This window comes from Narcine bancroftii, chromosome 4 (genome assembly GCF_036971445.1).
Source record: "Narcine bancroftii isolate sNarBan1 chromosome 4, sNarBan1.hap1, whole genome shotgun sequence".
Lineage (NCBI taxonomy): Eukaryota > Metazoa > Chordata > Chondrichthyes > Torpediniformes > Narcinidae > Narcine > Narcine bancroftii.
In genome coordinates this window covers 124588123-124600951 of record NC_091472.1, presented here as the reverse complement: position 1 = coordinate 124600951, position 12829 = coordinate 124588123, and the positions used below count along the sequence as shown (strand labels likewise).

At 42.1% G+C, this 12829-nt stretch overlaps 1 protein-coding gene across 3 annotated transcripts in view; it reads right to left on the bottom strand.

The window, feature by feature from the left end:
• mvk (mevalonate kinase) overlaps positions 1–12829 on the bottom strand; it is a 49651-nt gene that overhangs the window by 35428 nt on the left and 1394 nt on the right. For 2 of the 3 annotated variants that reach the window (XM_069932727.1, XM_069932728.1), the window contains exons 2-5: positions 7833–7949; positions 5750–5897; positions 4348–4495; positions 2773–2928 (exon numbers count right to left, since the gene is read on the bottom strand). In XM_069932727.1, coding sequence (XP_069788828.1) covers positions 2773–2928; positions 4348–4495; positions 5750–5897; positions 7833–7910 — 530 coding nt within the window. In that variant the 5' untranslated portion in view covers positions 7911–7949. Of the gene's footprint in view, positions 1–2772; positions 2929–4347; positions 4496–5749; positions 5898–7832; positions 7950–11752; positions 11844–12829 lie in introns of those variants that run through there. The other variant, XM_069932729.1, reaches the window with a different exon arrangement.

The window sequence follows — 12829 nt, the reverse complement described above, 5'->3', positions numbered from 1 at the left end:
ATTGGTACATTTTTATTGATTAATACTGCTATACCTCTGGCTTTTGAGTTATATGATGCTGCCATTATGTGCCCTCCCCAGTCTCTCCTTAATTTCTCATGTACTACTTCAGTTAGATGTGTTTTCATTAATGCTGCTTGACCCACTGTGTTCCTCCTTTTGCTTCAGATTCCAGCATCTGCAGCATCACATGTCCCTAGGTTTCTCTGCTGCTGGTTACAGTCCATTGCAATCACACAATACAAGGATAAACTGTAATTGACTTGCTATACTCTTTTGCATGGAATTGACCAGAATCAGGGTAACATATTACAGATTAGTTGGCCAGATCTTCCAGTACCCAGCATTGTTGATCCTCTGCACACCAGACTATGCTGTCTCCTCCACTATGACTGGAGGTAGTTTCCAGAAGGGAGACCAATTTTCAGAACATCAGAGAGGCCCAAGACAGTGAAAGGCCTTTCCCAGTACAATAGAATGGCTGCTCTGACAGAATAACTGCCAGCTAGCAAGATGCTGGAACCAAGTCACTGACTGCATTTGATATTTAAACATTCAAAAATTACTCAATTTTGGACCTTAAATCTCATCAAGACACGATTACTCCAGTTCGATTAGAAAACATGAATAAAATGTTGCAAACAAAATAAAAGCAAAAAGATTAAAAACACACACAAGTAAAATAAAACAAACTGATGGAATTAAATCAATTAAAAAGCATGCTTATTTTTTTTCCTGGCAGTCAACAAGTGGGAAACCCATGAAGGTTTGTGCTGCTTGCTGCACTCATGAGGAGCCCAGCAACACAACAATAATGTTCAAATTTCAGATTTATTGTCAGAGTCCATATACAATATACACATCATCATACACAATCTGGATTTTTTTTCTCTGTGGGCAAGGCAGAATAACCACACATCAGTAGTGCAAAAAAAAACTGTACACAATGTATACATGTAAACAAATAAAGAAATGTAAACAAACTCACTGCAATATGAAGAGAGAGAAAAAAAAAATCAATAAAGTCCAAAAGTAAGGTCATTAAATGAGTCCCTGATTGAGTTTGTTGCGGAGGTATCTGATGGTGAAGGAATAGCAGCTGTTTCTGAACCGGGTGGTGTGAGTCTTATGGTACCTATACCTCTTTCCTGATGGTAGCAGCTAGAACAGAGCGTGTGCTGGGTGGTGTGCATCCATGATGATTGCTGCTGCTCTCCAGTGGCAACATTCCCTGTAGATGTTCTCGACAGTGGGAGGAATTTAGCCCGTGATGTCCCGGGTCTGCATCCACTACCTTTTGCAAGGCTTTATGCTAAAGTTATTGGTGTCCCCATACCAGACTGTGATGCAGCCGGTCAGCACACTTTCCACCACACACCTGTAGAAATTTGCCAGGGCTTAGGATGTCATACCAAACCTTCACAAACTCCTTAGGAAGGAGAGGTGCTTTCTTCACAATTTCATTAGTGCAGTGAGTCCAGGAAAGATCCTCCAAGATAGTGACTCCCTAGAACATATTTGCTCACCCTCTCCACCTCTAATTCCCTGGATTGTACACCTCTGGCTTTCCCTTCCTGAAGTCAGCTATCAGCTTCTTGGTTTTGGTGACTTGAGTATGAGATTTTTGTTCAGAATCAGAATTTATTATCATGAACAAGTCACGAAATTCATTGTTATATGGCAGCATCAGTGCAAACATTCGTATCAACCACCTTCATATTGGTGCACCATTCAGCCAAGTTTTCAATCTCCCTCCTGTATGGTGACTCATCACGTAGTTTTATACAACCCACTACTATGGTATCAACAGTGAACTTGTAGATTGTGGTGTTGTCATACCGAGCCACAGAGTCATACATGCATAGCAAGTAAAGCAGGGAGCTAAGAACGGAGCTCTGTGGTACTCCAGCACTGATGGAGATTGTGGAGGAGTTATTCTTACCAATCCTCACTGATTGTGGTCTGGAGGTGAGGAAATCCAGGATCCAATTACACAGTGGGGTGTTAATTCCCTGGTCTTGGAGCTTAATTATTAACTATGAGGGGATGATGATGCTGAATTATGAACTGTAGTTGATAAAGAGCAACCTGATGCATGCATCTTTATTGTCCAGGTATTCCAGGGCTTTATGTAGAGCCAGTGAGATGGCATCCACCATAGTCTTATTGCTATGAATTGAAATGGATCTATGTCACCACTCAGACAGGAGTTGATACAGTATGCTTCAACACCAGCCTTTCAAAACACTCAATCACTGCTGATGTAAGTACCACTGGTCGAGACATTTAGGCTAGTTACCACTTTTCTTGGACACTGGGACAATTGATGCCTGTTTGTAACAGATGTGTACCATGCTCTGCTGGAATGAAATGTTGAAAATATCCATGAATAGATTGGCAAGTTGGTCAGTAAGGCTTTTTAATACTCAGCCAGGAACTCTGTCCGGTCATGGCTCTTGTGCTGTTGAGTGAAATGTTTGCAACAGCTTCCACTCTGGTGTAGCCCAGTTATGGGAATGTCTTCCAAAAAAACCCAATCAACTCCTAGCAGTTCAAGATTACAGGCAATTTATCAAATGTGTTCTGAGAGAATTTTGTTGGGTTGTGATAATTTAACAGTATGCTGCAGGAGACTAACTGCCAATATAAATCTGTTTAGAATCATGTTCATTTGGCCAATGACATTTTCTTTGACAAAACAGAGAATAAATTTAACTATTTGAATAATATTTTCAAAACAGTATATAAAACCTCAGAGACAGCATTGCTTACTTGGTGCCGACGTTCTCCTGTAGAGCTGGACAAGTTATGGCCCCATTGGCTGTGAGAAGAGCAGCTGCAAGACACACACAATATGCTGCACTAGATCCCAGGCCAGCTCCTATTGGAATCTCAGACCAAACTACAATGTCCACACTTGGCAAATGACTGGAATATAAATAAAACAACGTCAGCATAATAAGTCTAACATTTTAAAAAAAATTAGAGCATAAATAGGCATTGACTACCAGCTAACCCTTTCCCATTACATAAAGTGAAACCCAAAGGAATCCATTTCCTAGTTTTGTGAAATATCCATGCAGTAATGTATTTTGTAACACCCAACACCCAACCCCAACCAACCAATTTTCCCTTGCAACCGCTGCAATCGTGTCTGCCTGTCCCGCATCGGACTGGTCAGCCACAAACGAGCCTGCAGCTGACGTGGACTTTTTACCCCCTCCATAAATCTTCGTCCGCGAAGCCAAGCCAAAGAAAGAAAAGAATGTATTTTGTATACATTCAATAAATTAATGTTTCACCTATTGCAATTTGATTTGTCCTTGTGTAGAATAAATTCTCCTGATTATATTATCCCCATTATACATACCACTAACTTCCTGACTTATGCCATGAATAATATTGGAAGTATTGTTTAGTGTCAAAAATAATCCCTACCAATGCCTGCTCCCCCTTTGCCACTTCTTAGCTTGGCCCAAATTGTTCTGAGTTCTTCACACCATTGCAGTCTTCTTCCTTTACTAAGAGTTCCATAACATACACTTTTCTTTTTCCCTCCCTCCCCCATCCTTTCTCAACATCTTGGGATATTTCACATCCCCCCCCATCCCCCCCCAGCTTTGGTTACTCTGCAGCCATGTTTCACAACAGCAATGAGAACTTACCCTTTTACTTCTGCCCAGGCCATCAATTCACTTATTTCTAATGCTGCGAATATTCCGATAGAGACCATTTTGTCCTTTTAACATATTGTTTAATGTGTTTTACCTTTTGTCAACTACTGTATTAGAGGCTACTTCTTTCCCAAAGGGTTAGAAATGGTTCCAATACTACCAAAAAACAGACTTCAGGAAAAAAAACACAGTTTCTGTTCATGGACCATTATGTCCTTACCTTCTATAATATTGACATCATTTCTGCTTGTTACTCAACTACCCATTTTCCCTTCCTAAAATGGCATGAGTTTGTAATATATAACTGATACACTGAAGCCATAGTTCATTTATCCCCATCATTATTCAATGTGCCAGTTTATTTTTGTGAAGTATTTTGTTCTAAATTTTTGTTTGAGTGTCAATGTCTTTTTATTCCCATAATGTGGCATTTTTTTAAAAAAAGAAAGATAATAGTTCGAGTAGGTTATACTTGCACCCATTAAAACCTCTCCTGGTAAGAATGCCTTTACTATTGTCTCTTTGCTGAGAGCCACATTGCTGCAACCCAAGAGAATCTTTATCAGGTCCAGGATTGACCATTAATATGTCTCCATCTTGACATCAATTAAAATTGGTAACAATGTTTCTACCATATTGCAGTATATAATTAGGACAGAAATTATTCAATTACCTATTGCTGGTGGAGATAGAGCCATACAAATAAAGGAAACAGAGGATACTGAGGCTCTTTGTGTCTGTTTCGCCTTCTGAAATTTCCGCAAACTGTCTCAGTTGTTCCACTAGCTCCTGGCTCACAGCTTTTGGGTTCTGGACATCAGCTACAAAGAAAAATAATCCACATTCTTGAAAGTGCACAGGAGAAAAGTCCAAATGGTAACACAAGCACTAGAAGCAACAAACTTAATACTGGTCTTATAATTGTCAAGCTAAAATCAAATAGACTTAGATTTGAAAAATGACGATTCAATTAGCGTTATTTATACTAAACATTAACACAAGCAGTCTAAATTATAAAAGATCTTCCAGTGTCAAACAAAAGCAGTAATCCGTAGATGGCTGCTTCTATATTAGCAGGGTGTGTGCAGTTTATTAATGTGAGGTACATATTTATGAATAATGGCATTAACGACAAAAATCGAACAACTCTGGAATTTAAAAGAACAAGAGAGTTCTTAATGCGGAAAGGAGAATTCCTTTGGGATAATTTAGAACTAGAAGTCATTTGTTTTAAAATCTTAGGACAACTGAGACAGACTTTCTTTATCTCCCAGCAGATGGTTGTACATCTTTGGAACTCTCCTCCTCAAAGAACAATGGGAACAGAGATTTTAAGTACTATTAAGGAGAGGATAAATTGATATTTTGCAATGGTGCCATTGAGTTACCACGGTCAGTCAGAAATGCAGAAGTTACATTTACATTAGCCATTATCTTATGAAAGATTGGGGCAGATTTGAAGAGCTGAGTGATAAACTTCTTTGATTGTTTGTGGACAAGAGACTCTAAACCATACTAACAAAATTATATCTATAAAATGATTCATTCTGCCCCACCAAACTTTCAGTCAAGTGGACCCAAACACACAGACTCAAATGGTACTGCTAACTAAGCTCTAATTGTAGCTGAGAAGCAGAATTCTAAATTTCCCACTGTTTGTTCAGTCATAAAGTGCCAATCCATCAGGGCTCAGAAGTAAAGAAAGAGGGATAAAACAAGTATGTTGAAAGAAAGGCCATGCTGTCCTACAACCCACTCACCCTCAACCACAATTCTTAGGTACATGAGGTTTGGATCTCATATTTTGCATCATTTTATCATCTGTTTCCAATCGGTTTCCCCATCAATTAGAACAGAATGAACTCGAAATCTGTTCTCAGCCAGATATTTTTATTACCAGCACTTGAGCCATCATAAAAATGACATACCCATCGAACTACATCATTAAAATTCCTATAAGCTATACCACTCAACAACCTTAATCCTTTTGAATCTCTATCTCTCCCTCAAAGTACTTACTACGAAAGCACAACGACTTTGTTCTTTAATATTTTCTTCACCTGGTTAATTCTTACCATTAATCGCTGTTTGCAGGAACTGAAGTTTTGTAGTTTCCCAACTAAGATGAGTTTCAATATTCGGCAAGAATAATTGTACTTTTTGATCAGAACGTGGTTGTATCCGGAGATACGTTTTTAAGTTTAGGCTGACTGCAAGAGCCACCTACAATCACAAAAGGAAATAGGTTGAATATCATAGAATTCCATATAACCAATATCTTTCACTTGTGATTTAAGAATGTTAGTGATGGCTGAACAGTGATCCGATGCATTAATGATACCAAGCAAAGTACCATTACTTAGCTTTTAAACTACAGGTTGTTCTGGCATGTATAATTTAGCATGTGGAAGAGGTAAAAATAGAAAGTAATAAAATTGTACTCCCTACAAATATACATATAATTGACAAGTATGGAAATGGCTTGATATTGGCCAGTTTATTGCAACAGCACATAATCGGCCAATAATCATAAACCAACATCAAAAAATAGAGTTAAACAATAAAATCTGCAGTGCTGGAGTAACTCATCAGGTCATACAGCACCTATTGCAGTGGTTCTCACCTTTTTAATCTCCACTCACATACCACTTTTTTTAAAACTCAAGATCGAGCCCTATGCCATAGGTGTTCTGTGATTAGTAAGGGATTGCTTAAGGTGGTATGTGGGTGGAAAGAAAAAGTTTGAAAACCACTGTTTTAATTGTACCTAATTTACTCGTTACACGTACAGTTTCATAACTCCAAAGGAATTTTTATCAAGCAAAATATTTCAGTAACAATTGGATCTAGAGCAGTGATTCTCAACCTTCTCTTTCCACTCACATACCACCTTAAGTAATCCCTTACTAATCACAGAGCACCAATGGCATAGGGATTACTTAAAGTGGTATGTGAGTGGAAAGAAAAAGGTTCAGAACCACTGATCTGCAGGAGGCAAAAGGTAATCCAAGCCCTTCATCAAGGCATGAGAGAAAAGGAGGCGGGTGTCTGAACCAAAAGGTGGGGGGTGGAGGATAAGGAGAGGTGAGAACAAAGAAGGGACAAGGGGAGGAACACAGGCTACAGGTGAGAGGTCATAGTTGGAATTAAGTTAGAGGATGAAAGAGAAAAATCCTGATAAGTAAAAAGGGGAGGTATTTTCATATTCAGATTAAGATGCAGATATTTTGCTGAATTTGAAAGTTTCCAGGATATATGTATTTTTTTTTTTTAATTGTGGCCCTTGACTCTCACAAAATATTGCATGAAGCTCTTTTACAAATTATTAAACTGGCATAGTTGGGGTAGCAGTTAACGCAACGCCTTTACAGCACCAGCGATCGGGACCGGACTTGGGTTCAAATCCCACGCTGTCTGTAAGGAGTTTGTACATTCTCCTTGTGTCACTGTGGGTTTTCTCCAGAGGGTCCGGTTTCCTCCCATCATTCAAAAAAATGTACCGGAGGTATAGGTTCTTTGGCTTGGCTTCGCGGACGAAGATTTATGGAGGGGGTAAAAGTCCACGTCAGCTGCAGGCTCGATTGTGGCTGACAAGTCTGATGCGGGACAGGCAGACACGGTTGCAGCGGTTGCAGGGGAAAATTGGTTGGTTGGGGTTGGGTGTTGGGTTTTTCCTCCTTTGTTTTTTGTCAGTGAGGTGTAGGTTAAATGGGGGTAAATTGGGCGGCACGGACTCGTATGCTAAAATGGCTTGTTACTGTGCTGTATATTTAAATTTAAAAAAAATAAAAAGATACAGATGACAATTAGTCATTAAAGAGAAAACAACAGAGATTGGCCACAAGAGGAGGTAGGTCACAATGTCGAGGAGAATATACAATGCTAAGTGTCGCAATGCCATGATTGAGTTATTCTATCATTTCTGCATTTCAAAATTGTATCACAATCTGAAAACATTTGTAAAAGAAAGTAAACCAATAAAATGAACTCAGGATAGTTACAGGAATGAATCACACACATAAAGATAGATGATTGTTTAATAACACTTTTCATATCTACAGGATGCCCTGGAGTTTTTTTATAATCAATGATACATTTTTTGAAGTCTATTTATACATCAATTATTATCAAGTTTTGCACTTTTAAAGTACGATTTACCTTTCCATGGACCACAGCATGTTCTCCATGTAAAATAACCTTCCCAGGAGCAGATACAATAAATGTCTTGTTTGTCATTATTAAAGATTTCTCCCAAAAGAGGTATCTGTGAACAATCTTATTTGAACAAACAAACCCATCAATTAGAGTGTACAAGACAAGCACAAACAGCCCTTTTCAAGACTTTAAGTATAAGAAAGTGCTTTCATCAATGAAGCATTTGAGTTTAACTATTGGTAATAACCAATTTACATACAGCGTGGTGCACGAATGAAAATGTAACAACAAGAATATTGTGGTTCAATAATATTTATTAAAGGGATTAGGAATGACCCTTCACAACTAATCATTCTCAAAATAATACCATGTATATTTTGTGCCTATTGGTCTAACATCTCATCCAAAAGATGAGATATTCTCTACGATGTTCCACTGGAGTGCAGGTCAAGAATTCTGACCTCAAAAACTTAGGAGTAAATCCATACCCAAGTTTTGAGGTTAAACCTTCACATATCGAGTCATACTTGATGCATTTCTGGACCAGGCATTAAAAGTAGTAGCAGTCAAAATGGTGGTAATAATTGTCCTATAGAAGCCATCAATGAGTCTGCACACTACTTCACTCCAATGTTCCTAAATCAGCAAATGTGCAGATCAGCCAGTGAAGAATTTCCCAGTAAAAATCACAATCCCACGTTATGCATTACTTTTGAATATAATCAAACTTTTTTGCTGATGGTGATGTTCCGTAGCCCCCACCAAATATACTTTCATCTAATAAACACATTACAGCCATAAATGCATACCACAGAATTTAAAAACTGTGAAATTACTCAAGATGCCAGGAAGCATTTGAAGAGAGCCAAACAGTTAACATTTATAATCTAACGATTTCCAGCACATGCTGCCTTCACAAAAGTGATTTCCAAAGCAGGTAAAATTTTCCTCAAGTACTTTTGTAATGTAATGACAGAATCAAACAACTTGATTTCTCCAAAGGATAGGAATCAGCTTTCCAGATCAGTTGGTGGAGTGATCTTACCTGTCAAGTATTTTTTTAAAAATTAAGTTATGAAAACAGGATTAACAATAATATTTTGATAGACAGGTATGCAAGTTTACAGATAACACAAATATTGGTGGAGTTGTGGATAGAGTAGAGGGCTGTAACTTTTAGATCAGTTACAGATATGGGCAGAAAAATAGCATGTGGAATTTAATCCAAGCAAGGTGAGGTGTTCCACTTTGGAAGAAGAAAGTATAAAGTTAATGGCAGGACACTTAACAGCATGATGTACAGAGGGATCTGCCGGTCCAAGCATAGCCCCCTGAGTGCCCTCATGAGTAGATAGGGCAGAAAAGAAGGTGTATATATGCTTTCCTTCATTGATTAGATTATTAATTATAAGAGTAAGGAAGTCATGTTGTAGCAGATAAAATGTTGGTTAGGGCGCACTTGAAATATTGTGTACAATTCTGGTCATTCTATTACTGGAAGGTTGTGGAGCTTTGGAAAGCATACTGAAGAGATTTACTGGGATGGGATGTTGTCTGGAATAAAAGGTATGAGCCATGGGTGGAGATTGGACAAATTTGGTTTGCTTTCTCTGGAGGATCAGAGGCAAAGAGGAGACCTGATGGAATATTTAAAATTATGACAGGCATAGATATGGTAGACAATCAAAATCTTTGACCCAGGGTAAAAATGTCAAATATTAGAGGACATCCATTAAGTGAGGGGGGATTTAAAAATTTTTTTTTAATTACAGACAGTGGCAGGTGCCCGGTACAGTGTAGTCCACCAGATACGGGTCTTCAGGAGTTGAATTACAAGGAAAGATTAAACAGGTTAGGACTTTATTCCATGGAGAGAAGAAGAATGAGGGGAGATTTTATAGAGGTTTACAAGATTATGAGGGGTATAGACAGAGTGGATGCAAGTAGGCTTTTTCCACAAAGATGGGGGGGGGAGGAAATAAATACAAGAGGTTGTAGTTTTAAGGGAAAGGTTTAGGCAGAAATTAGGGGAAAGTTCTTCACTTAGAGAATGGTGGGGGTGTGGAATGAGCAGCCATCTGATCTGGAGAATGAGGGCTCGATCTTGAGTTTTAAAAATAGATTGGATAGATACATAGATGGGAGAGGTCTGGTGGTTTATGGAGTGAGAGCAGGTCAGTGGGACTAGTGGAATAGTGGTTGGCACAAGCTACAACGGCCGAATGGCCTGTTTTTTTTGTGCTGTAGTATATGGCTCTATACTACAGTAGCGCTTAAGAAAATCTTAGAGGCACATGAACATAAAGGGAATGGATGGATTTGAATCATGTGCAGAAGAGATTTAATTTAATTTTGCATCGTGCTCAGCAAAGACATCGAGGGCCAAAGGGCTGTTCTATGTTCTATTTCATCTGAAAGGCAGCACCAACGCCAGGGTAGCCCTCTCTATGGTGAAGCACAAAGGGAATCCACTTAAGACTTCAGTTCAGCAGATCCTGGAGATAGATTTCAGCAGGGACAGGATTTTTGCCCCCAAAATACACTTTATATATGATAAATTATTAAAAAAAAACATTCAAATTCTCTTTGCACCCTCAATGTCATGTTCATTCATTCCCACATTACACATTGTTACATACGCTGTCTAATTACACCATTGTCACCACTGTGGCACGTTGTCATTACTCCCACCCCTAGGTTGTTTGAGGGGTTTTCTCTTGGTCTCAGCCCCTCAATTCCCTGTGCAACAGGACTCTAGACCAGCCATTCTCAACTGGGCCAGGTCACAACACTTGTAAGAGAAGTTGTGAACTGACATCATAATTTTTAAATGTTTTTTTTTTATGTAGTCAGGGTAGGAGAGAAGTACAGAAGAAACCAACTAAACTTGACTGCTCACAGGGAAGGAGGCTCATAAACTTTGTCCTGGATTTGGGGGGGGGGGGGGGGGGGGTGGGGCGAAGGGGTGCATAGCTTAAAAAAAAGGTTGAGAATGGTTGTTGTAGACTGCACTCCTTCCTCACAACAGGAGGACAGGATGGGACCTGCCCACCTCACCCTAGTTTCCCAAAGAACAGGAGCATGGCCGTTTTGTTCCCACACCACTGCCCCTGTTGATGAAACTGATGGTGACTAACATCAACCACACAAGACAGAGTGCAAGTTAAATGCTAGTTTTAATAGACTAATATATACAGCTAGGTCTTGCCTCTGTGCAAGCCTAGGTCAGAATGGAGGAGCATGAGCTCCAATCGGCTTTATATACAAGGTCATCAGGTGGTGGCCCCTGGTGACCTAGTGGTGTAATAGCATATCACCACAGAGCATTAAGGTGGAAACGTTGACTGACAACGTTTACTGATAGTTGCCATGAAGGATAGAAGCAATGACTGCTGTCAGTAAATGCTTTCAAATTGCAGCAATGGATAGCCCTCCTGGGACCTGGGTGTGATTACTGAAATGTGCAGTAATTGCAGCCAGACCTACCTGATAAATCAACAACACAGTGACTTAGGGGGATCCTGTCTCTTTGTCATTTACCACTCCCCCATCAATCACCATTCCCCCCCACATCAGTTGTCCTCAGCGACGTGCCACTGCTGCAAATGGAGTGAGAGTGGTTGTTGCTGCCATGTGCCGCTCCGGTGTGCGGCAATGGTTCAATGCAGGAGTGTGGAAGCAATGGCCATCTTCCTTACCCATAATTCCCCCAAGCCGCTGGAACCGCCATTGCTCCTGCACTCCTGCATTGACCTGTTGCCACGAACTGGAGCAGGGTTCACAGCAGCAGCACAACAGCCTACTCTCCTCACAATTGTAGTAGCAACCGCTCTCCTCTGGTCGCAGCAGCGACTCTCTCCCCCCCCCCGATTGCGGCAGCGACTCCCCCCCTCACCCGATCGTGGCAGCGACCTCTCTCTCACCCCCAATCGCGGCAGCGACCTCTCTTCCTCCCGATCGTGGCAGGAACCACTCTCTCCCCGATCATGGCACAACCACTCTCCCTCTCACCATCATGGCAGCGGCATTTCAGCTGGTGGTTTCCCTGCGACGTATACATGCAAGTGCTGACATCACCAGAGTAACCAGTTCGGCCACTTCCCTTTTCAAACCACTGGAGGAGGATGCCCGGGTAAGTTTTACTGGGTTCCCTGACCATTTGATGTAGAACAGGGACATTGTTAGGTTCTGACTGGATCAGTGGCAGATTAATTACCACCCAGGTCCCTATGTTGAGCCCTTCTGACCTTGCCCCCTGCTCCATCCTTCGCTGAATGGAATAAAATGACGTTAAATTACAATAAATAACATATTAAGGGTCTCCAAAGTGGTTGATTCCAACCCCTGGAAGTCAATGGGACTATGCAAGGGGTCAGAAAATGCCAAGGGGGTCAAAAGGAGGTCAATAACATCAGGGGTTGATTAAACATTTGGGGACTAAAGAATTGTGGAGGAGCCTGAGGTCCGCCCCGCTCCTGGGGGGGGAGCCTGAGGTCCGTCCCGCTCCTGGGGGGGGGAGCCTGAGGTCCGTCCCGCTCCTGGGGGGGGGAGCCTGAGGTCCGCCCCGCTCCTGGGGGGGGGGGGAGCCTGAGGTCCGCCCCGCTCCTGGGGGGGGGGGGAGCCTGAGGTCCGCCCCGCTCCTGGGGGGGGGGGGAGCCTGAGGTCCGCCCCGCTCCTGGGGGGGGGGGGAGCCTGAGGTCCGCCCCGCTCCTGGGGGGGGGGGAGCCTGAGGTCCGCCCCGCTCCTGGGGGGGGGAGCCTGAGGTCCGCCCCGCTCCTGGGGGGGGGAGCCTGAGGTCCGCCCCGCTCCTGGGGGGGGGAGCCTGAGGTCCGCCCCGCTCCTGGGGGGGGGAGCCTGAGGTCCGCCCCGCTCCTGGGGGGGGGAGCCTGAGGTCCGCCCCGCTCCTGGGGGGGGGAGCCTGAGGTCCGCCCCGCTCCTGGGGGGGGGAGCCTGAGGTCCGCCCCGCTCCTGGGGGGGGGAGCCTGAGGTCCGCCCCGCTC